General features: G+C 41.9%; 1 protein-coding gene across 1 annotated transcript in view; it reads right to left on the reverse strand.

Annotated features, from left to right (window-relative positions):
• col27a1a (collagen, type XXVII, alpha 1a) overlaps positions 1-8,051 on the reverse strand; it is an 86,323-nt gene extending 78,272 nt beyond the window's left edge. The window contains exons 1-2 of the mRNA XM_049603397.1: positions 7,468-8,051; positions 1,455-1,525 (exon numbers count right to left, since the gene is read on the reverse strand). Of these exons, the coding sequence (XP_049459354.1) occupies positions 1,455-1,525; positions 7,468-7,520 (124 nt within the window). The 5' untranslated portion in view covers positions 7,521-8,051. The remainder of the gene's footprint in view (positions 1-1,454; positions 1,526-7,467) is intronic.
• Between the last annotated feature and the right edge of the window lie 17,292 nt (positions 8,052-25,343).

The following is a 25,343-nucleotide window of genomic DNA, read 5'->3' on the forward strand; positions in this document are numbered from 1 at the left end:
CAAGACCTACATGGGATATAGTGTATACCAATGCACACAGTGAATTCTCCTCTCTGTGTGGTCTCTCCTGCAGTAAAGGACAACAGGACTTGGCAGTGAAGCCGGGGGGTGTATTACATGTATCTGTTCTGTACATAGACTCCTGTCTCCAAATTTCTTTATTTAAATACCACTTGTACTATTACTGGGGCATGCATCAACCATGTGGTTTTAGATATACAGCGTACTGTATGGATGTGAACACACACACACACACACACACACACACACACACACACACACACGCATGCACACACACACACACACACACGCACACACACAGACAGCCTTGTGTTTAACACATGGCTGGAGTTCATAGCCTTGCACTGTGCCAAGTCACTCAAGTAGGACAGAGAGAAAGTCCAAGGCTCTTCATTCTGTAATGTTATCCCTTGTAGAGGATGAAGTCACCGATTTGTTCGAACACACTCAAAAAAATCGCTCTTTGGCTGGTCTGCCCTGGTCTACAGTGAGCCATTTACAGTATAATAACTCTGAATGGAAAGAAAATCATCCCCACAGCAATAAATGGTGTGAATTCCCACAATGTCAGATTTGGAATCATGATTTATGATTCATGACTTGAATAAGAGAAAAAACATGGTCAAATACTGTTTCTTTACTTTTTACCTCTTGTTTTGTAAAATTGTTTTTTGGCATTTTGCCTCTATTTTGGTCTGTTTCTGGTCTCTGCCAACACCTGAGGGAAATATTTGGCTCTTTGGCTGCTAAATGCTCGACTCTGTTTACTAGCTAGTCTCTAGCTGTGCCTGTTTGGTGCTGAGCAGGTAGTGAACAGTGACTTTTTTGAGCTTTTCTTTGGAAATAGTTACCTGCTGGGACTGAAAACGATGCAATGAGAGCGGCGAGAGTGAACCAGAAGCATTAAGTTGCAGCCGGACAGTTAAATAATGAGCTGAAGCCAGTTATAGGGCTCCATCCAGGTGATAATTCTCTGTTGGTTCATCAAGCGACCCTTCCATGCTGTCACATTTGATATATTATGATTATGAAATATTAAATGGTTATCTTGTGTCTGGAACAGTGACCTTTACATTCCGTCTCCTGAATGTTATAAATCAAAGAACCGAGACAGGAGTGTCTCGGAGTGTTTTGAGACTAACATTTCTCCATAATGGTCAGCTTTGAATCTATGATCTGATCACTCCCTTGCTCACTCAGCTTACTCAACACTTGTCGTCATGGCAACGGCTGGCCCCAATTCTCAAAGCAATGTGTTTACGTGCTTGGGCAATGACCAAACAGGCGAAGAATTACTCCAAAATCTCCCCAGTGCTCTGAGAAGTTTTACAGTTTTTTCCACTGGTAAATTTTTCAGTGAGGAATACAGAGGTGAGAGAGAGTGAAGTGACTGAGAGTGAGAGAAGTGGAGGTGACATTCAGTCACGTCTTACCTTCAGGGTGTACTTGCGTAAGTCCCAGGTAACAAGTACAATATAATACGGTACAGAGCAATAGGGCTCTCCTGGGGGAAGAGAAGAGAGGACGTTAGAAAGAGGCAGCTGTAACACGACATTAAATCACACAATTTCTTAAAATAATTTGGTACCATTTTGTAAAAACGAACTCTTTATAAAGCTTTAATACATCATTTAAATGATAAATCATTAAGAATGCTTTATGTTTAATCCATAAACAGGAACTTATTTTGCTTTCCCAAATATATTCCATTTATAAATGTTGGTTATCAATTAATAAAGGTTGATGGGTTTCTCATTCTCTAATAAACCATAAATTACAAATTATGTAGGTCTAGGTCATAATATCTTATTTATTAAGGGTTTGAATCATCAAGTCTGCAGTAATATGTTATCTAGAGACAGACTTTGGTCCAAGTGGTCGAAAAGTCCAAAAAGTCTAAGGCATATTGTTCTTATTGATGCATGTAACAGATCTTTAAAACATTAGTGAATGATTTATTACCTTTAATATAACCATTAGTTTTTTTTAAAACCACTGCATAAAAATTGGCTTTGTATCGGAATTGCTTGTATTTGGCCAATAGAGGAACATCTTAAAGGTCTAGCATGAAGGGTTTAATGCCATCTAGAGGTGAGGTTGCACATTGCAACCAACTGAAACTTCTCAAATGTGCCAAGAATGAAGAACTACAGTTGCCAACTCAAATGACCCTATTTAGAGCCAGTGTTTAGTTTGTTTGGCCTGGGCTACTGTAGAAACAACATGGTGGACTCGGTGGAAGAGGGCCCACTCTGTATGTAGATATAAACGGCTCATTCTAAGGTAACGAAAACACAACGATTCTTAGCTTCAGGTAATTATAAATATAGTTTATAATGTAAATAGAAAACATTGTTATGAACATTGTATTCCATTTCTGCCAACATATCCAGCGAAATCCTACACACTGAACCTTTAAGGTATGTTTGAATAAAAGCAAAACTGCTGATATTGGGAAATTTAAGGTATAAGTCTTAGTAATGCTGCAGGAATGAGTCCTACAATCCGGAAATGAGTTTGCATTTTTGCACTCCCGGTTTTCCCGTCATGAAGTCAATGGATTTTTGAATGGGTTTTTGGTTAGATGCCAGAAATAACGTCTGGCACAAACCAGACACAAGCTTAAGTTTTTTATATTTTGTTCTATGACATAAAATACGTCAGTAAATACCCCACTTGTGAATTTTAAAGCTTTTACGTGTAAAAGGGGCGACTGCAAGTGGCTAAACAGGACCACAGAGTTATCCCTGAATATTGCTTTGGTCTCATTGTGTTGGTAAAAAAGGTGGTCGCCATCAAGTGGCTAAATGAGACTATGGAACTTCATCACAATGAAAACACCGCATTAGAACCTTGCTGTGTGGGGGGGGGGGGACATTGAAGTCATGCAACCATGATATAGTTTGTTTATAGCCACACGCTAGCCTTTCACTTCCGGCGATTCGATTTATGCTTCAAAAATCATAAAAGTGGTGTATATTTGTTGGACGAAATGTTTAAATGCAGGACAAAATGTGTAAGTATGATATTTTTTTGTTTGTGACAGAGCAAATTTTCTACAATAATCAGAAATACAATGGAAAAATTCCAATGGCTTTTTCTTTAGGGAACCAGGACTGTGTGAACTTACAGATGGGCCTACAACTGCAGCACTCTACAGACCCCAAAATCATCAAATAGACTGAGATTACAAAACTGGAGTCTTAAGGATCATGAAAGGTTAAACTCAAAATAATCTGTAAACACTTGCATCACACCAAAACACATATTCAAACAAGCCCATATGCTTCGCATCTGAGCTACCGATACCATGTGAATAACAAATGGGACCTGAATTCTGCAAAAGCACTTACATCTCAGAGCAAGGAAGAGCTCTCCAAAACACATACACACACAAACACACAGCTTCAGATTGTGGTTTTGAAGACAGAAATACTACAGTAGACTTATCCATCAACTCTCCACCCAAAACCAACATGTGTATGCACACACACACACACACACACACACACACACACACACACACACACACAGAAAACAAAAACAAAGTGGTCTCAACACCCTTACTGCATGCAGGTGTGCAGCAGAGCTGAGAAGACTGATTGGAAAGTGGACTGAGCGCTCAGCAGGGGACTGAGATCTGGTGACAGGCAGGGGAGCCACTGTTTACCGCTGGAGGTCATCCAGACACACATGGTCACACACACACATTTGAGGAGGAAATGTGTATAGCAGCTGTAGCCGGAGGGCCGGAGTGGAGCAGGCAGTCGGGGGCGTGGGCCCACGGCTCCAAATACATAAAATGTGGGAAAGACGGTAAATGTTGCATAAACATATTTACCTGCGCTATCCCAGGCTGAGATCTCTTTAGAAAGCAAACAACCTCCGCACTAACCCGCGGCCGCTTCCTCCACTGGCCTGAATGATGTTTAACATATTCAAGTGTGTGTGAGTGATGGTGTGTGTTTGTGGTGTCTGTGTCTGCCTCTCTAACAGTTCCTCGTTGCTAATAAAGCTTCATCACAATCAACCCCACACACAGCTGGCTGTGGTTACTCAGGATGCTTAGTGTGTGTGTGTGTGTGTGTGTGTGTGTGTGTGTGTGTGTGTGTGTGTGTGTGAGAGAGAGTGAGAGAGAGAGAGAGAGAGAGAGAGAGAGAGAGAGAGAGAGAGAGAGATCTCCCAGACTACCAGCTGGTAACAGTCTGATTCAGTGTCTTATCAGCTGAGGAAAGATCCGCTTTCTGAAAATGAGTCATGAATGCTGAGATTTTTTTTTTTTTTTTTTTACTGCAGCGAAAATGACTCTCATTTTGTCCCTCGGGCTGTTTACATCTGTGCAAACTGGACCAAGTTTCCTGGGAAACCAACGCCGCTGTTTTCTTTGACTTTTCATATTAAAAGCTCTCAGTAGCTTGTTAAGATTTTCATTAGGGTGCTTTTTGAAGTGTATGTGACAGGTTGGGATTTTTCTTCTGTGGAGCGGTTGAAGGCGTTTGCACTGAGGTGGATCTGTGCACAGTGGACATTTAAATCAGTGGGGCTGACATCTGTACACTGACCCTGTCTGGTGTGGTTTTCATACTGCAACAGTGAGCTATGACATGACTCCCTGAGGGATTTCTCAGCTAAGCTGAGTGGACAAAATAGAGGCCAGATGAACAATTCCTCCTCCTCCTAAGCCATCCATTAAAGCAGACAATCTAACCTATATATTTGCTGTGAGCCACTGAACTCACATTACAAAGACAGGAGAACACTGCCCTGTTATAACATCTTCTTCTCACTGAGCTTCAACTCATCTTAACTGTGATTAGCACATGCATCTCATCCACCATCAAAAAGCCAAGTCATTTTTATGAAAAAAGAAACTGCAGATGACTGATCAACAAAGGCAAAAATCATATTTTAGACCAAATACCTTGATGTCTATATTGGATGATATTGTAGCGTTGACCATTGGTGCTTTGTGCAATGAGATTTTGGATAAGTATAATCATCCATAATGTGGATATAATGACTAAGTAAGTAAAGAACAGAACAGCTAGAAAGTTCAGAAAATTACATCACTTTACTGTAATTCGGTCTTTAAAACCAGGAAAAGACAACACTTCTGATATGATATCCAAAATCTAAGACAAGCCCTCGTCTCTTATCTCAATATTGGTTTAATATGGACATATTTCCCAGCTCTATAAAGGATTGTGACTGAGCAGACTGAGATTGAGTCAGAGTATCTGAATTTTGGTAATAATATTGGCAAAATCTGCCTGAGTGTCAAAGAAACTGAGCCATTAAGATAGGTGGTGCCACATTGTACAATCTCTTCCTAAACCTGCAAAATCCATAAACTAACTCTGATTCTAACATCTCGACCCCCAAAACCACAGCCGCCGTCCCCTCTCCACTGACTCAAACAGCAGTCCGTCTATAGGCCAGTGACCAGTCAAAGGTTCAGGAAAACACACACACACACACACACACACACACACACACTGAGAAGCCTTCCGTTCCTTTTCACAAGTTTGGACAACTCAATGATTCCCTGAAAGGATTTCCCAAAGGAGATCCTGCCCCCCTGAGCACTAACACAGAGGAATACTCACACCTAGACACACACAGTGGAAAATTCCTATGGATGAGTTGACACTAACACAGGCTTATGAGGAAGAGAGCTGACATCTCCTAAGACCAGTGGTACTTGAATGTCCACCATCTGATCTGTAAACAGTCAAGTAATCCCCCCCCTTCAGAGAGTTTACTTCCAGGCCAAGTTCTACTTATCAAATTGCCTCTACCCATCATGTTCCAACTCTTATTATGACTAAGAGCAGATAAAATTATGTGTGACTCATTGTGATATCCTGCTCTACTTGGACTTAGTGGCTACTGAAACTACAAGTTAGAGCAAGACAATAGAGTGTCTGTGTGTCTATATATTATATAAATATCAATATTATATTATATTTAAAAATTAAACTCTATAGTTGTTTTTTTCCAATATAAAAAAAAATAAACCAACGCTTTGCCCAAGAATAATTGGATGCGCAAAGCCAAGAGTTAGACATAAAGGGCGACACCATGTGGTGACTGATGCTCCATGCAGCTGACACCTCGCGGGTAGACTCCTTACTATATCACAGTCCCTGCACATCTCAAATGAAAGATGTAGTGGCAGCAACACTGTTGGGAGGTTTCTAAATTACTAGACAGCCATTTTTTAAAGTTTCTGAATTTATGACGGTTCCTGCAAAACATCCAGTCAGGTGTGATAAATAAAGCTGATACCATTTGGCCAACTTGCCTTCATGAAACACTGCAGGGACTGGGGCTCAAATCTCCGGACATTCCTGCTCCCTAAATGACCGAATCCTCTCTATCTCGCCACGGATCCATTCACTAAAACAGATGTTCACTGCGCAATAAAACCAAATATTGTATTGCATATATAAATGAATGAATGCACCAGTGAAAGCACGGATGACTTTTTTGGCTGCTGCATGCACTTCCCTAAAAAATACAACACTGTAGCCTATTTTGAGACCAAATATCTCGCTCCATATATTACAATAGCTTGTCTGTGTAAACACATCCAGAAAACATCTGCATTTTATGTCTCAGAGTAGTAAAACTCATGTCAGTTGCAGATGTTGCACATCTTATATAAACTGATGAGGATGTTGCCGGGGAAACTACTGCAAAAACTGATGTCGTTTGGACTACATAACTGTTGTAGTGTTTTCTGTTGAGTTGTGAATCTAGTCCACCTTTAAAAAAAAAACCCTTTTAACGACCGTGCGTAAATGCGCCTGAATGCGTAAAAACATGGAAAGCATCCTAACACATCCAGCCAATGTTCCAGAGGATGCTGGTCAACTTCTCGTGAAACTTTCTGAACACTTGCCAGTTTTGCTCACTTTATCAGATGATTTGGTTTAGTAAACACTACATGGCGAATTTCCTGCATTCGCTCATTGTGGGCTATGTTTGCCAAACAACACTTGAATGCGCTATATTTCTGTGAGCAATCACAATCTTTCTTGCACAGAAGCATTAATGTAGCCTTCACAAACTCTTTCTGAATGAATCTGGTGATAATGTTTTGTCTTATGTTCAGTTTAATAAACATAAACAATAAGGGAGAGTTGGGAGGCAAACATTTGGACACACTGACTACTTTTGGCACAGTTGGTAAATGTTAAACAAATGGCAGTCATGCTCCAAACAGACCCCATACAGAGCCTCAGAAGTCCCCAGTGGATACCACTCCTGCATGGTGAGCTGGACCACAGCCAGCCGGCACTTCACAGGTACGCACATGGAGGCATGCAGCTCCTTCAATTGTAACTCAGTCCCCGCCAGTGATCCGTCTCACCTCAGCTCTTTCCAACATCCTCTCAGCAGCACACAGACACACACAATAAAATAAAAATAAATGGCACTTACTTTGTGTCTAGATGAGAGGTTCTGCAATCTCTCCTTCGGGTGCCTAAATTCATTTGTATTCATTTGTCCTGGCAGTCAAAAACCTGACCGTTAATCACAGCGTGACTCCTTTGCGAGGGGGGCGGAAGACACCGGTCGCCGTTTTACACATTTGACAAGCTTGAGATGAAGTTCCAGAGGAAAAAACTCATGTTGATTTGCCTGTCAAACCCGACATAAATTCCTCCTGGCAGGCTGGTTTGACAGAGAGTTTTCCTGTGCGATTGTCTGTCGATATTCCCCTGTGTTTCATTCATTTATGCCGATCCAGATTGAGGGACGCGCAGCCGGAGAGAAAGCTGGGTTTCTTTTGGAGGGGGGTTACGGAGTCAGGAGCGTTGGACTCATCCCTTTCCTTTTTAAATAGGCTTTCAGTGGGTAAAGCGATGGCAAATGCACCGCACGGCCAGGTGTCAAGTTACAACCCAGCGGTTGCATCGAGCAACTACACGCCTTCTCCAGGGGGTGGCCACATGGATCTTACCCAAAGCCTCATGCACCGGTAAACCATATGAATGAACCACGGTGAGACACGGTGGGCAGCGCTTCACAGACTCAAACTGTCTCACAGGGACGCCTGCAGCTCCTCCAGAGACTCTCCTTTAGGTATCCACCTCATTATCTCTCAGTGTGTGGGAGAATTTGGGTGATTGCAAATCATTTATGATGGCGTTGAGTCATTCAAGCTACTTCTTTGGAAGAGAGATGGTGTGTCAGACTTTGTGTGTCTCATCGCCCCTTGGAATATGAAAAGCACTGCAAGCATGGGCGGATTATAAAACAATGGGCCCCTGGGCATAGATACGAAAAGGGCCCCACCCCCTTTCTAACACAAGCAAGAAACACAGACTTTGTGGTGGTTTTGCCTTTTTTGTTGTTGTTGTTTTGCATCTCTTTGTTGTTGTTATGCATCTGCCTGTGGTTCCGTGTATCTTTGTAGTCATTTTGTGGTTCTTTGTGGTTGTTCTGTCCTTTTCTGTAGTTATTTTGTGTGTCTTTGAGGTCATTTTGTGTCAGTTTTTAGTTATTTTGTGTCTCTATTCAGTTCCTTTGCATCTTTTGGGAGTCATTCTGAGTGTCTTCCTGGTCAATACATGTCTCTTCAAGTGACATTTTGCAGGTAAATGCCAGGGGAGGGGCCCTGACAATTTGGGCCCCTGGGCCTATGCCTGATAGGCCCCTTTAGTAATCCCTCCATGACTGCAAAGCATTCACAATGATGTTTAAGCTCTTGTCAGTAGTCATTTCTGGAATGATCTCTCTCTTATTTTGTTACACACACAAACACACACACATATCATAATGTGGTTTGAACACTGTGCAAAGTTTGGACTATGTCTTGTTGCAACATTTCCTTATGTGAGACATCAGCGCTGACATCAGTCTTGAGCACTGTGTTAGAGAAGTATTAATGGAGAGGCACCTGGATCAGCTCCCATTACCTTAAGAGGGGTCATGGCCCACCACAGGATAAGGCCTACCAAAAGACCCCCACACAGCCACAAGAGCCAGTAATTACTACCTGGCATTTGTTTGAGATCTTCATGAGCACACAGGCTTAACAAGGCGATAAGACATTTTGTGCTCCTAAAAAACTGTGGAAAAAGGAGAAGCTGACGGTTTTCACAGGGACCTTTTTTATGATTTTAATGTGGTTCAGATGAAAATTGCTCACAGGAAGGTCTGTGGATTATCTGGAGTGACAGGAACATAGTTCCCCTAGAGAGATGTTGAATTTTTAAAAAGTAATTTCTCAACGCTGGGAACACCACAAACAAATTTCCATCCACCTCCATCATATTAGGGTGGATGCAAAAATCTCAGAGCCTCAAAAAAGTATTATGGCTAGATGACGCTAGTTTTGAATGACAAAATGTGTTTTTTTTTTTCTTCTTCCTTCTTGTAATTTCCATGAATAGATCCTTAAAGTAACAGGGCAAATGTACAAACAGTGCTAACACCTCCCACATCATGTGAACTCATTACTTTGGGCATTTCTGAGAAAAAAAAAACAACCCACCTGCTTGGACCTCAGCCCATCATCTCTTTTCTAAATAAGGACTAATCGTTTTTAGTTCCTGTTTTTATTTCAATTAAATCAATTTGCAGTGGAGGCGTGTGTAATTCCTGACATAGGAGGATCTTATCGCCTTAAACTTACTAAATCTGTATGAAAATTGCGAAACACTTATTAAAGCAAAATGCTTGTTCTGATGAATGCTGCATACAGTAACATCAATGGACAACCAACTAGCCGAGGAGGCTGCAGAATAAGGTTGTTAGTGACGGGTCTTTTAGCACTGACCCTTTGAGCTGACTGGCCAGAGGTCTTAAGCACTGAAAAGGTTGCCTTGATTGACACTCTGTCCGGGCGGGGCCAACTGCGTGTGTCAGCTATGGATCTCTGTGCATTTCAGCCTAAGGCCGTTGCTAAGCGTAGCCTCAGGGGCGGGTGCTAATGGACGCAAGTCATTAACATCTTCTTTACAGTCCCCTTCACACACTCTATCCCTTGTGTTTCAGCACCGGGTGCCACCCGACCCTCCCATGTACTTCCAATGAGCCACAGCGACTCTGCCCCCTTCTTCCAAATTACAAACTCTGCGCTTGCTAGCGCGCTCACTGCCACCCCTTAAAGCTGCTTAATTATGGTCATTGGCACCAAGTCTGAAAGCTCCCTTTATCCCCCTCACGCTCCAGAAATAGGCCCTACTGAAGCACACAGGCAGCCCAGATCAAACGCGCCCCATAGGGAAGGGGTCATTACTGGTGCGCAGGGCGGACACAGCCCAATGGGTGCTGGGCCACGCCTTGAGCCCAAATTGCAGCCTGGGCCTAGTGAGGACACAAGACTGTTCTTTGATGCACGGCAAGAGTAACAGCAACACAGGCTGTTTGGATATCAGTGTTTACAGTGAGCTGTGTACTGTACATACATATAAACAGCCAATACAGTGTTTTGCAGACTAAAAGCCACGAAAATTGGGCTCTGGGCTTGGTTGGGTGTTCACATGTTTCTGTTGGTTTATATTTATCTAGATGTCATCACCGTTTTACATAAGCAGCATGTTGAGAGTTGTTTCAAGGCGACAAAGACCTTAAGTAGTGACAACGACTGAAATCGTGCAAGGGCTTTGATTAAATGTATTACATTGCCTGTGTAGTTTTCTCAGTTTAAAACACCCAAGCAAAGTAGCGTAAGCAACGGTGTTTTCACAGCACGTGTGGACATAAAATAACCTCATGTCACCCAACAAATAAATAGGTTGTAAAAGACAGTCACCTCTGTGTAGGTGTGTTTTCACGCTGGGCAGTGGCAGAGGTTACGGAGGTGGTGGCGGTGAACCAGACAGTGCTGTCTCTCTCAGCTCCACTGCACACAAGTAGACTGTTCATACAAGGAATGTGTGTGTATGCTGAGTGGGTGAACGCACATTGCATGTGTGTGTATGTGGAGCGTCTCTGTGGTTTGTGTTTTTCCTTTACAGGTGGTTGTGTCCACTTGTTTGTGTTCCTGGTTCTGTCTCCTTCCTGTGTAAAGGGACAGTTTGGTGATGCACTGGGTGGTGGAAAGTGGTCAAACAAGCTACTGTCTGCTGTGATTTGTGTTATGCTCAGATCCTTGTCGACGTCTTTCTCTTTCTGCTTTATTTATCTCTGTCTTTTCCCTTTTATCTGTCTCACCCTACTCTGCGCTCACTCCTTTATCTTCTTTTGTCTTTGTGCTTTTGTCTGCTAAATCCTCTCCATCTCTCCCCGTTTCCTTTCGCTCTCCTCTTTTTCTTGCTCCCCCTCGCTCCCTGTCATTCCTTCACCACAAGCATTTCCAGTGCTGGCACACCAGAGTAGACAGCCACCCCGAAAGCAGTGCCACAACCATAATGAGCATGTTGAGTTCTCATAATAACACCAGAATAACCTGCTGGGGGAGACAAGCTCTTTTGGGGGCAGGCTCTCAGACCTGGCTACCCTGGATTCAAAGTGTCAACACCACACAGACCCATGCCTGTTGAAGTGTGAAATATGGAGTTGAGTTTCCGCACTACGTGCTGTTTTTAGATTGATTTCTGCAGTGTTTGCTATTTTCTTGCAGTATTTTTGTGTTCAGGGCTGAGGTGTTGTTATAAGGTGCTAAAATGATGCACGTTTACTGTAATCGTAACATGGTGCCTTTCACAACTTGCTCTGTGTTTAGGGACTGTACAAAAATTATTAGGGGGGAGGGAGGTAGGTAATGTACTTCTTGTTTTTGCTGAAGGGAGGGTAGTCTTATTTATTTGCAAGACTCAGGGAGTGGTTGAAACTTTATCTCTCCAGAGAGCAAGTTATTTTTTACTGCACTGTAGCAGCTCCCACCTTCACTTAATGCTGCATATGAACTGAAAACAGAGCTGCAATATAGTAAAATGTGTTTAAACAAATGTCAATGAAAATAAATATTTGGTAAACTGGATGTATAATTGTGTGTTTGTGTTTCATAGTAATAGCATAATAATTTAAAACAAATTTGTCAGCATATTCTCACCCAGCAGTTCGTATGATATCTTATGAAACTGCACACGCTACAGTTTGTATGAAGTCCCACGAATTAGCGCCCCACAGATGACATTACATGCTCAAAGCTTAAAGTTATGTAGTTCATGTAAAGTTACAGAGGTTAGGTTAAGACATGTTAAGTCGCCGTGGGTAGGTTTAGGAAAATAAACATGGTGAAGAAGTATGTTAAAATTACTCAAAGGTCACTCAAAGTTCACACAGTTCCGAACATCGGTCTCCTGTGGAAAGTCCCGAATGAAAGTCCTATATTTTATGACCCATCCGCTACCCCAACTTGCGTCCTTACAGTGCAGCTCGGGACTGCTTCCTTCTTTTCTCCCCTCAGTGCATTGGTCACATGATCGCAGCTGACCAAAATATGTGGGTTATGCACAAATTACTGGCTCATCCCTGCGTGGGATATGTATGAATTTTGGTGCACTACTTTTTGTAGGAGAATGGACGAACAGTGAGAACAGCCTGAGTTTGAACACAATATTGACATATTACCACCAGCTTGTTAGCAAGTAGTTGCTTTTTTACACATCCAGCAGTTAAGGAGTCACTTATTTAGAGACATGTTTCTGGCTACCTGGTGAATGTTAGTCCAATATGCACTTTCTTTTAGCTCTGTTGTTGGTCTGCACCAAGTCTAGATGGAAATATATGGCTCTGCTATATGCTCCTCTTTGTTCACCAGCTAGTTGCTAGATTTGTCTGTCTGCCAAAAAGGTGTTATGCAGTCAGTTTTTAGAGCTTTTTTTTCCTGCAGCCTAAAAACAACACTGAGAGTGCACCAGAACACTAAAGTTGTTGGTTGGACAGTTAAACAATGAGCTGAAACTTGCCATAAAACTGTGTAAAGCAGCAAGGGGCTGAAGCTCTAGGTCATATGATAAATTGCTTCTAAAAAAAAACTAATATTATAACCACTTTAAAGGAATATTTCAGTCCCAAATGAACATTTTTCTATTATATATTCATGAAATTTTACTTACCCCATGTTATGCTGAATTTGTGAAGAAAACATGTTTCTTGGATGCATTCAGTGAATGAAGAATCCAAATATGGAGTAAATTCCACATTTAACGACAGCAACTCTACATCAAAACATTTGTTTACAAACTCTCACACAACTCATGCAGTATAATCCCAGTCTCATTCATCCAGTTGTACGCTCAGTACTTCCCAAACAGTCAGCCCTTTCTGACGGGGAACTGAACTAAAAGTGAATCTATGCTCTCCTCAAAGCCAGACTCCATTGACAAAAACAGCAATTTTAACTCGTTAACACAGGAGCTGCAGGTCTACTGCTGCCTCGATTGGTAGTTTGTTTGTGTTATTGTGTGACTTTGTTGTTTTAAAGGGTTATCCTGGGTTCAGCAAAGTCACACAAACAAACTACCAATCAAGGCAGCAGTAGACCAGCACTTCCTGTGTTCAGTGAGGTAAAATTATTGTTTTTGTCAATGGAGTCTGGCTTTGTATTGATATACAAATAGTCATTTGGGTGGGTTAAGTATTCTTTTAATTTTTTAGTGGACTTATGAATGTCAGAATTAATTGTATCTAGTGATATATTCCTCTGAGATCTTGTAGAGAGGGTGCAGAGGGGAGGGTCCAAAGAAAATACCAATAACACTAGGGAGGGCCTTACATTTTAAAAAGTGACCTATAATGTTTAGTCACCCTCCCCTCCCCATCTTGATCATTTCCATACAGTCCCCTACACTTTCCTTTTAGGAAAATCTTTGTGTAGGTAAGGCTAGTTTGCCTGCAGGAGAAATATTTTTCAATATGTAAAAGTGGAGCAGAGGAGTATTGGGCTGCGTAGCTTTTGCCTCTTTTCATTCCTGACACATTTTTTGGCAGTCAGAGAGAATATTGACACAGGACCAACTTGGCACCATCGAAAAGGCGCAACACACTAGGAAGTTAGTCCGCACCTGTGTGAGTATATAGAAGATGTACTGTACATACATACTGTAAGTGTGTGCACAGGTATGCAGGGTCTTAGATGTGAGAGAGAAATTGGCTGGATTGGGTGCTGTGAAATTCCACCTTCCAAGCTCCTCCCTCCATAAACAGTGCAGCCCGACAGCATGTACAGTAGGAAAAACCCTTATTTTAAATTCCAGGCCAGTTTTTCATTGAATTCACAGTATAATGAAATCCCACCTGAGTGTGCAATTCACCTCCTGATTAAATCCAACTTCAATTTCCGACTCACTGCTTATCATGTGTCAAACAGAGCCATAATTCATTCTTATTCTGGACACAAGGCTCTGTATTGAATTTGGATTGGGCCACCAGAGACCAGGGTAGCCTAAGTGGAAACAGCAGAGCCTAGTGAAACCTGCTCTCTCTGGCATAAAATCAGTGTCCAGATTCCAGTGATGCCCTCTGTAAAAGGACTTCATTATGCTCTCAGAATATGGACTAGACAAATATTTGGCTTGGTCATTATGATGCTGTATCCACTCCCCCCATGGAACCAGGTCCTACACCAGGCTCAGTGTTTCTGCATCCCAGAGATGGCTCACCCTACCCCCCATCAGCCACTCTCTGTCTGCTTCCTGACACGAGCCAAATGGGAAGAAATACAATATGTATTTTCCGCATTACTGGAATATAAAAAGAAACAGAAACTGCCATTAGAGAATCATTGAACATTAGGAGAAGAATATCAATGGTTTTGATAATCAGAGGAGACTGGTATTGAGTGCTAGGGGGGCATTTTGAGGAAGAGCTTCCCTCAACTTTTAAATTACCCTGCAGTGCCTCTGTCTTTATCATTCTGACATAATTCAGAAGTGGTCAGGAAGTGTCACTCCCTTAGACCCCCAGATCCCTCCAAACAGATGGTCTTTCACTCAGATTTCTCAGCTACTGCTCCACTACTCCCCTCTGCACCCTCCCTCCCTCCTTCCTCTCTTCACATACACATACACACACATAAACACACACACACTTCTATCCCAGATTCCACTGATGAACAGCTAGAGCCATCTTTTTCCTACCTACAGTAAACTGTTTCCTCTTCACAAGGAGGGAAACTCTGTACATATCTTTTGATGTAAAGGTCCTGCTCTAGACTTTAAAGGAATAGTTTGGCTTTTTTTTTTTTGCGCCTGGCAATTTCTGTAACTTCTCAAAACCAACAAACATTCATGCCCACTTCATGCAACAACTAGCCAGCTGTGTGGAGGTGAGAAAGGAAGCAGGTTCTCGACTTCTCTACCCTCATTTTTCATTCATTACACAACAATTCTTTTTTGTACAAATGAGTACAACTCTATAAATGCCTTCCAGGAAAGACAATGTGTGCAGTTATCTACATTTTTAAATAATGATAGCATCTCACCCATGATGGTGAGGCTTTTCACTCCTCCTCTGGATCATTCAGAACAATGAGAAACACTTGTGCAGAATTAAGCACAAGGGATTGGAGACCAGGTTGGCTGGGGTGGCTGTGGCTCAGTTGGTAGAGCGTGTGTTCCACTTATTGGAAGATTGGCAGTTTAATCCCCAGCTCCTCAAGTCTGTAGGTCGAAGTATCCTTGGGCAAGATAGTGGACCCCAAAGTGTGAGTGCGTGTGAATGATTAACTGATGAGCAGGTGGCACCTTCTAGTATCCTCGGCCACCAGTGTGAATGTGGCATACAGTATATAGTGCTCTGAGTGGTTGGAAGACTAGGTGCTATATAAATGCAGTCCATTACTGCCAACTCAACTGCCAGGAAAATACTGGCATTGTATATTTCATCAAATCACAGGTATGTGTTATATTTGTAGATTTTATTTGAAGCAGATATGTTAAAACTTTCTAAGAAGAAGAAGAAGAAAATACATTTAGAGACTTTCACTCTGTTGTCATATGAACACAGGCCCAAAATACACACACATGCACAAACAGGACCTATACATGCATTAAATGGAGAGGTGTCAGAGTGAGGGGGCCGCCCATGGACAGGTTTCCTGGGCCGTTGGGGGTTTGGTGCCTTGCTCAGGGGCACCTTGGCAGTGCCCAGTAGGCAAACTGGCACCTCTCCAGCGACCAGTCCATGCTCCATATTTGGTTGGGACAGGGACGTGATCTGGCAACCCTCTGGTTCCCAACCCAGGTTCCTATGGCCTGGGCCACTGCTGCCCCAGTATTTCAGTTTTCAGATTTATATTGTGACAGTGCTGTGGTTAACGTGTGGTTAGGTTTAGGCACAAAAACCGCTGGGTAAGGGTTTGGAAAACAGCACGTTTTGGCTTAAAATACCCTTTTTGGTCACCACAAACACGATTGTACACGTACCAAACTGTCATTGCTGATCTTGAACAGTGGTCTGCCGTTGTCTGAAGCCTGGCATCCACCTCACCCATCTTGCCCAGGTGTCACACCATCCACCACCCCCTCCTTCTCCTTATGGACTCATGCATGTAATCGGAACTACGTGATACGTATAACAAACAAATGTAACATATCTGTGGTTTGCAGAAACGTACAATGTCAGCATTTTTTCGTGTATATACACAGTGTATGTGTTTGTGTGTGTGTATGTGTGTGTGTGTGTTTGAATTATTGCCGTTAACTGTCCTGTAAAGCAGAACTGCCTTGGAATCACTCTCAGATGGTCCTGATAATGGGATATTATCTGACTCACTGTGGCCGCAATGACTGCAGGAAATTGGGGAATTTTCCTATGGACACTAGTCATGGGGCCATATGACCCTGTGTCCTGTCCATACCAGTGAGATAACTTCCTCTTCTGGACAGTGACACAAGCCATGCCTATTAGTATGGCCAAGCTGTTTCTTCTTATCAAAGAGACCCTAACTTGGAGCTTGGAGTCCTGACACAGCAAAATGTGGCTTACAGTACTGCTCTTAGCCCGAAGCAAAGGGCTTTCCATTTATGACATCTCCAGCATATTTCATAGGTTTACAGATAAGAGGACTATATTTTCTTAGATCTGCTGTTGAGAGAGATAAACGGGGTTTCCTGTGGCAAAGCAAGCCCTGTGGCAAATCTTCCTCATTCTTTCCCATTAAATGCATTTATTTCTAAATCTATCAGCTTGGCCTCCATTTATCAAAACCTCTTTAAGAAAAGAGAGAGAGAGTGGACAGATTTAGGATTTATCCATTCAAATTTAAGCCTCCCAGCTGGGATGTCATGAGGCTTTAACGTGCTGCAGAGCTGTCCCAGGTGAGTGGAAGGGCTTATTTGAGCAGATGTACTTGTGCTCAGCTTTGTTGCATCCAGCAGAGCACATAGGCTAAGGCCCATGCAGGAGATTGGCAGAGCTCTGACTTTACTGCCAATCTTAACTCCTTTACCCCCTCTTTCCTGCTCTTTCACTTCTAATGCTGGTTCTCTTTTACTATTTCTGTGACCCTACCTCTACCTCCTGCCTTTCATATGCCACGGGAGAAATCCAAGTTTGGAAGGGAGAGAGGAAGAGCTTATCCTTTCTTAAGTCCACGAAACTCTCACTGCAAAAGCCCTCAGGGCTATATAATAAACATTTCATTTCCTCTGGCAAGCAATAGGAAGGCTTATATCATGTAAAAGGGTAGAAATAGCGGCTGAAAAATGCTTGTCACTCTGTGTTTCTCAGGCCAGGTTCATTCCTCCAATTGAAGGTTGGATCACTGCATGAAGAGGCTTTTCATTTTGAAGGACATTTGGTTATCTTATTACAGAGGGATATACATGCCTTATTTTAAACAGAGTAAATAAAGAAGGGCATGTTTTATTCAAAGATATAGGGTCAGATGAATCACATAAGGAATATTGTATCTAGGTCAGGGGTCTGTTATGAGAGATGACTGCACAATGTTGGTGAACGAATTTAATACCCAAATAAAAGCAGTAAAAAATTTAAAACCTTTCTGTATCAGACTTTTTATGTCACTTCTCAAAGTACCCTCTTACAAACTTTACAAAAAAATCACATGCAATAATTTGTATAATACTGAACAAACTAGCACCCAGCAAATGGCATCACCATGTTATGTACTTAATGTAAAGTTATGGAGGTTAAGTTTAGGAAAAGAAACATGGTTAGGTATCATAAAGTTACGTAGGCTAGGTTTAGGTGAGTAAAGTTAAATAGGTTAGGTTATGGAAAAGAAAAATGGTTTGGCATGGTAAAGTTACGTAAGTTAGGTTTAGGAAAACAAAGGGGTCAGGCATAGCAAAGTAGGTTAGGTTTGGACAAAAAATGGTCAGGCGTCGTTAAGTTATGTAGGTTAGGTTTAGGACAAGAAAAGTGGCGGGGCATGATAAAGTTATGTAGGTTAGGTTCAAGACAAAAAACATGGCCGGGTGTGGTAAAGTTATGTAGGTTAGGCTTAGGAAAAGAAAAGTGGTCGGGCGTGGTAAAATTACATAGATCAGGGTTAGGACAAGAAAAATGGTCTGGTGTGGTAAAGTTACGTAGGTTAGGTATAAGGCAAGAAAAATGGTTGAGTGTAGTTAAGTTATGTAGGTTAGGTTAGGACAAGAAAAATGGTCAAATGTGGTTAAGTTAAGGATAGGTTTAGGAGAAGAAAAATCGTTGTGTTTGGTAAAGTTACGTAGGTTAGGTTTAGGAAAAAGAAAAGTAGTCAGGTCTGCTGAAGTTATGTCGTGGTTGGGAGTGGTAAAGTTACGTAGATTAGTTTTAGGAAAAGAAAAGTGGTTTGGCATGGTAAAATTACGTAGGTTAGGTGTGGGAGAAGAAAAATGGTTAGGCGTGATAAAGCTACGAGGAGGTTGGGTTTAGGAAAAGAAATGGTGATGATTAAAATAGCTCAAAGTTCATGTGGTTTCACACTTTCCCGAACACTGGTCTCCTGGGGGAAAGTCCTGTGTTTATTTGACCCACCTTCTTAAGTGGACATGTGCTATTTATACTACTTCCTTCTTTGCTTCTGTCAGCGCATTGATCATGTGATCACAGCCTTCCTGATTATGTTAAGTCATACACAAATTACTGGCTCATCATTACTGCATTACATATGAATGGTGGTGCAATACTTTTTGTAGGTATACATATAAACAGTGCATGAGAACAGCCCGAACTACTCCAGTTGTTTAATCATTGTCAGTAATATTAAGCAAAACTTTTCTTGACCTGCTTTAATTGTTTATATGTGATATTCCAGTCAATCGGAATATTCATCTTTTGACATTTGGTCATAAAAACGGGTTCAAAAGACCTTTCACAAACCTTTTACCTATTATTAAATATTATTACAGAGTTAGGTTGGCAGATGGGATTTTTTTTTTGGGATACAGTAAGTTTTTGGATCTGTACTTCTGTGCGAAGAAGCCAAGCCACACATCCCATAGTGGTGGGAATAAGACCACACTGATTTTTAAATCTGTCTTCCTAGAAGGAGACTTTGGATCACTTTGAAGTACTTGGTGAGAGAACCCTTGCTCTGTGCTTTTTCCCATTCGTCCTCCATCATCTTGACACTAAGATCCTCCCATCTCCGTGTAGTTTTAAAAAATATTAAGGAAGCCACCCCATCCCGTCAACATGCCTCAGGCTGAACTTAATGACCCTAAATTGTACCTTTGGAGCATATATTAAAAACTCAAGGTATATTTTCCATGAAAATCAAAGCGACATGAACAGCAGTGATTGAATCATAAGCCAGAAAAACATGGGAAAAAGTAGAACAAAGCAGCTCTGTCAGCTGTAGTGATTTTTCATGCCGGCGCAAAGATGCTCGCCTGCAGCTCTGACAAGCTGGTATTTTCCTGACTTTCAAATGTTCATTTGGCAACCTTTGCCTGCTCATTTAGCAGTATTGTGCCCTTTGAAGTGGGCATGGCGTAGGAGTGGGTGGTGCTTGAGATGCACCAGAGTGGGAGTTCCAACTAAATGTGGTAGCCCAAGGTGAGGCGTCAGTATGGTGGAAATTGAGTATGACGCTGGACTCTATACGAGGACCACATCTTTCAGCCAATAATTTAATAGTCCTTTAATAATGTAGATATTTGCAGCAGGTCCTATATAAATGCTCTGCCCCCTCTTTGGCTAGAATAACACAGGGACCCTTTACACTTTTCTCCCCTTAGTGCCAGACTGTCAATTATTCTAACAGATTGTTACACTCAACACACATTACCATTTGCTCCCCAGCCAAAATAAATACTAGTAATGATAATACTTAGGTTTCCTGCATTTACCTGCAGTGTATTTAGGCATGAAACACAGCCATCTTCCATGCTGCTGCTAAACCATCACACAGTATGCAGGATGGCTAGAGGATCAGAGGAATATGATGTTTCCATCAGACTGTATGCTTATTTTCTTCTGGACAAATAAGCACCCATTGCTGCTCTTACCCCTTCATTCTTACAGTTTCTAATCTGAGAGCTGCACCTTGCCTTTAGCCGCTTTCAGCTCCCATCTTCAAGGTTTGATTGTTGAATTACGTAGTCTCCATGTCCCTGGATTACCTCATCCTTGTAGCCACGCTAACAGTGTGGCTCTGGAGATGGCAATGTCAGTCTGTTGGTTAGTGAGTTGGTTCACCACTTTGGTACAGACTGAAATATTTAAAAAACTACTGAATGGATTTCCATAAAGTTTTGTACAAACATTCATGATCTCCAGATAATGTTCCTGGCTGATTTTGGTGATCTTCAGACTTCAGCAGATTAACATTTGAGTTTCATAATGAAGTATCTTGGCAAATATTTAACAGATGAAATTTGCTTCAGGCAAGCCCATTCAAGCTCTCTTGAGGATGAATCCTAGTGACACTGATGACTAACTTCCAGCAGCCCCAGTGGGTCAAAGTTTTCATTGATTCTATGAAGTGAAATCATAAATATCTACCAGAGGGACTGGCTCAAAATTCTGCACAGACATTCATGGTTTCCAGATGCTAGATGCTCATGGGTGCTGTGAACCTCTGACCTTTTCTCTAGTGCCACCAGCAGGTTGACATTTTTGGTTCAGAGTGAAATTTCTATGTGCACTATGTGATGGATCGCCATGACATTTGGCACAGATATTCATGTTCCCCACAGGATGAATCCTACTGACTTTGGTGATACCCTGACTTTTCATCTTGTGCCATCATCAAGTCAAAGTCCGTCCTTTGGTGTATGACCAAATACAAGCAAAAGTAATGACATCCCCACTGACCTAAGTTGTACTTTGTGTGCAGTGCTAATTAGCAGATGTTATGCTGCTATGCTAAACCTGGCTCATAAAACATCATCATTTAAGGCTAGCAGGTCCTTAACTTAGTCCATCTCCCTGCATGTTGCATTAGATGTGAGACATCTGCCTGGACTTCCCTGGCTGATTGTGACCTTCCCTATCTGGGGGTGTGCGGGTGGTTGACTCACCACCAGGCCACTGCTCTTGCTCCTCGTGACCAGCTCGCTTGGACGGGACGATTCTGCAGGACACCCCTCGGGTGCTGTTTCATCGGACTAGTCAGCTGGCCAGCTCTCTCCTTTTGGTTGTTCAGAGTGAATGTGTATTTACATGGATAATTTGTGGGGTCAAATGGTTTCTCAGTCTCTTTTGTCTTCAGAGTGTCTTTCCTCTGGCATCTCCCTTGTGACGTGTCCGTTCAGCTCAATGGCCTCCCTAGCTCTCGCTCCAGGTGCAGCTAAAAACAGCTAATGAGTCATTACCACCAACCCCCAAGTGTGATGTCACCTGCCTAAACCACAGCCACAAAACATTCACTAAACTGGGTCCATGTCATTGGTTCGACAGCCCATTGGTTCGACATCCCGTTAGTCCGACTGTCCGCGGTGCTGAACGGCTCGCGGCGGGCGTGTGGTGCGCCGCGACCGGCTTGAGGTGGAGCAGGCTCACGGCTTATGTGTTTGTCACTTTCTTTTTCATTTTAACCCACACCATGATCTTTTTCTGACCCTAACCAAGTGGTTTTTGTGCCTAAACCTAACCAGACCTTAACCACAGGGCATCATGACGATTTCGGAACGGACTTCGGAACAATGAGTTTAATATGGTCGGAACAATGGGTTGTCGAACCAATGGGCAGTTCCCCACTAAACTACCAATAAAGCTATCATAACACACATGTTAGCATGCTGACCTAAGATAGTGAACCTTGTAAATATTACCTGCCAAACATCAGCATGTTAGCGTTGTCACTGTGACCATGTTAGCATGCTGATGTTGGCATTTAGTTAAGTGTACACAACAGCTTGCTTAGCTGTTAACTCTTGAGCTGTGTTCAAAATATCATAGTAACATAGTATACATACTAAGTATGATGTAAAATTGAGTGGGTAGTGCGTTCACACAGCATAGTATGTGGATTCTGTGTATGCCCATATATATAGGCTACTTACATTAGCCACAATTTCTGAAAATGAGACATGAGCATAAATAATATGATAATACCTAGATACAGAACCCCAGGATGGCGCCAATTCAGTTCAATGGAATTGCTCACCAAAAAAAGTTTCTAGTTTGCCGGTTTACTTTCATGGTGAGCAGCCCACTGAATATGCGCAGTAGTATTTCTCCTGCTGGCCCTCCCGCGAGTTCCCGCTGGGCTCATAGACGAGGAAATTTTTTCAAATATAAAACCTCCATAGATCAAAATTTTGTAGTACATGGAGTCATAATTGACCTTGTTTGCAGTTTGAGGTGTCCTGTAAACAGTTTTACAGGCATGTCTTTTACAGTGGTGGTCCATGGGGAAAATGCTTTTCGGGCCGCACAGGATTTTTTCACTGCAGTGGCCACTGGGAAAAATTGGAAGCAAGGATAAGCTGTGTTTGCGGTGGCCAGGCCGTGAGCAAGGCTATTTAATGAAGGCTGGGACATGGTCTTTGACCCCATGGGAGCTATGGAGTATGACACATGCACAATGGAACTTGAACTGTGATATTGGAGGGTTACAGAAGATGGTGCTAGAAATAAAGGGATGGGATCTGCTCAGGTGCTCATTGGGTGCGCTCTTTTTAACCTCCTTGGGTGCACTTGGCCTGGCAGAACTTTGGTTAGGCCTTGGCTTGAATGCACGGCAGCCAATATACAATAGTCCTTTAGTCTTTTTCACAGTGGTCTTTTATTAAGGACCTTTTCAGTGACTGCGGAATTGTAATTCTCATCCATATCTTTATTTTTCATATAAAATATGTTCCAGCCCGAGGCCGACTGCGGATGCCTCAGTGAAACAAATCAATTATCCCCACAGTGACTTCTTCTCCTTTTTAAATTCCTTGGACAAGTCTGTGTTGTTTTGGATCGTAATAAGTTTTTTACCGACAGTCATGTGATGCATGTGTCTTGCTTGAGTATACTTCGGTGTCTGTTTGTAATGGCATAGGCTGTTTAATTATTCATTTAGAAGGCAGTACACAGTACATACAGACTGAGTATGCAATAGGCATATACAATTACAAACATGGTGTTGTTATGTTGTTGATGTTGTTGTGGTATGCTGTTTCTGAGAACATATAGTACCTTCCCGGACAGCTCTAAACACTTTGCGTGTTTCTCTCTTTCTTTTTTTTAAAGACCAATCATTCCTTTATCCGAAAACCCGTTTGTTTTGTTGTAAAATAAGAGAAGTATTTTCATTTTGCCAGAGGAATGTACAGAGGCACGTCGTTGTGAGAGCGTATAAATGATAATGATACAGCAGAATCCGACCTTTAGGATGCAGAGACTCTGTGAGAACGCAGGGAGAATTGCTGGGTGTGGATGGTAGGCCCAGCTTGATGTGCCCACAAAGACATCTGTGAAAAGGACTGAGGGCTATTGGATTGAAGGATGACAAAATATTTTTGTTGATTAAAAGCACCACAATTGCACTAATTTCTAGAGGATGTTTTGCAGCTATTTATGTCGTTCCAATAACACCTGTTCCAAATGTTTCATCATCCCATGCCTAATAACCAAGTATGTCATGTCAAGAGTCAGATCATTTCAGTTCCAGCTGAAAACATTATGATATTAGAGACACAAAGACTGTTTGTATATGCCTGCAGTGGTCAAATTAAATCTGCATAATTTCCTTCCTGTAAAACATTGTTGAATGGTTTTATGACTCAATAAGTGTTAGAATCTGGAAACGATCATTTTTAAAACTCAGCATTAAAACAGATGCAAGTTTGGAGGCGAGTAATACCTCATCAGAATATTTAGGAAATAATTACAACACAGTATGAATAACTGCCTCTCTTGGACAGAATAAATGAGCTTGTTCCATAACATCACTGTAACTGTAACTGCTTTTATTGCACATTTCCACCGTCTCGCCTCACATTGTCTTCATTGTGCTTTTCTGCTGGTTTCCACTTTCTCATCCAGCGAGTGACACATGAGAAGATTTACGGTAATGGGCAGGGTTAATCTGAAAGAGACCATTTGGATGTCATGAACCTTAAAGCATGTGCATTGGTGTGTAATGCACCAAAAATCCTATTTATTCATTAGTTTACCTACTTTTTAAAAAATTGTCTTACTGTTGGTCTTTCATTGGCTTCTTAACCTTCTGTGGGATGTGGCCCCATTTTTAGGTCCCTAAAACCTCATAAACCCAGCAATTCAAATGTTTTCCTGCATGTGGAGTTTAACATACTTTTCTATTCTATTTCAGGAGAACTTTATACACCCTGATTTATAAGATAAAGGCTGAAACTTGTAGCCTGAGAGGAGGATTGTAAAGCTGTTTAGTCAGAGTTGTTTATACTGTGGTCACGTTAAGGTCAAGTTAAACTGACACAAAGCAGGAAGGAGCACAAATTACCACAGTAGCAGACACATACTACAAGTCATCCCAGTTTCTGCAGTGAAGGTTTTTCTATGAGTCACAATTTTGGAAATGAAAATCCAGGATTTCCCTAAATTTCTACTGAACGAGTAAGGTTAACTCTCTGCGCTCCTTTACTGGAATAACACCTCTAGTTTTATCTTCAATTCTTCAAGTTGACACTTTCTGCTTTTAGTGGATTCATCATAGTGTCAGCACTTCGATGTACCTGAGACTTTGGTTTATGACCAAATACCTGGAAAAAATAATGACTTCCTATCAACTTCAGCACTTTGTGTTTAGTGCTAATTAACAGATGTTGTCTTCTGCCATCTTTTTGTGTAGATGCACAGCTACACAGGGCACTAAACACAATTTGAGCAAAAGGTTGAAGGTTTCACTGGAAGCAAGTCTGAAACTCTGAAAAGAATATTGGCAGTAGTGGAAGAAGTATTCAGATCTTACAGAAGTAACAATACTACACTGTAACACACTTAATCATAAAGTCCTGCATTCAAAACTCTACCTGAGTAAAAGTATAGAAGTATTA

The sequence above is a fragment of the Epinephelus fuscoguttatus genome, linkage group LG18 (genome assembly GCF_011397635.1).
Source record: "Epinephelus fuscoguttatus linkage group LG18, E.fuscoguttatus.final_Chr_v1".
In the NCBI taxonomy this organism is placed as follows: domain Eukaryota; kingdom Metazoa; phylum Chordata; class Actinopteri; order Perciformes; family Serranidae; genus Epinephelus; species Epinephelus fuscoguttatus.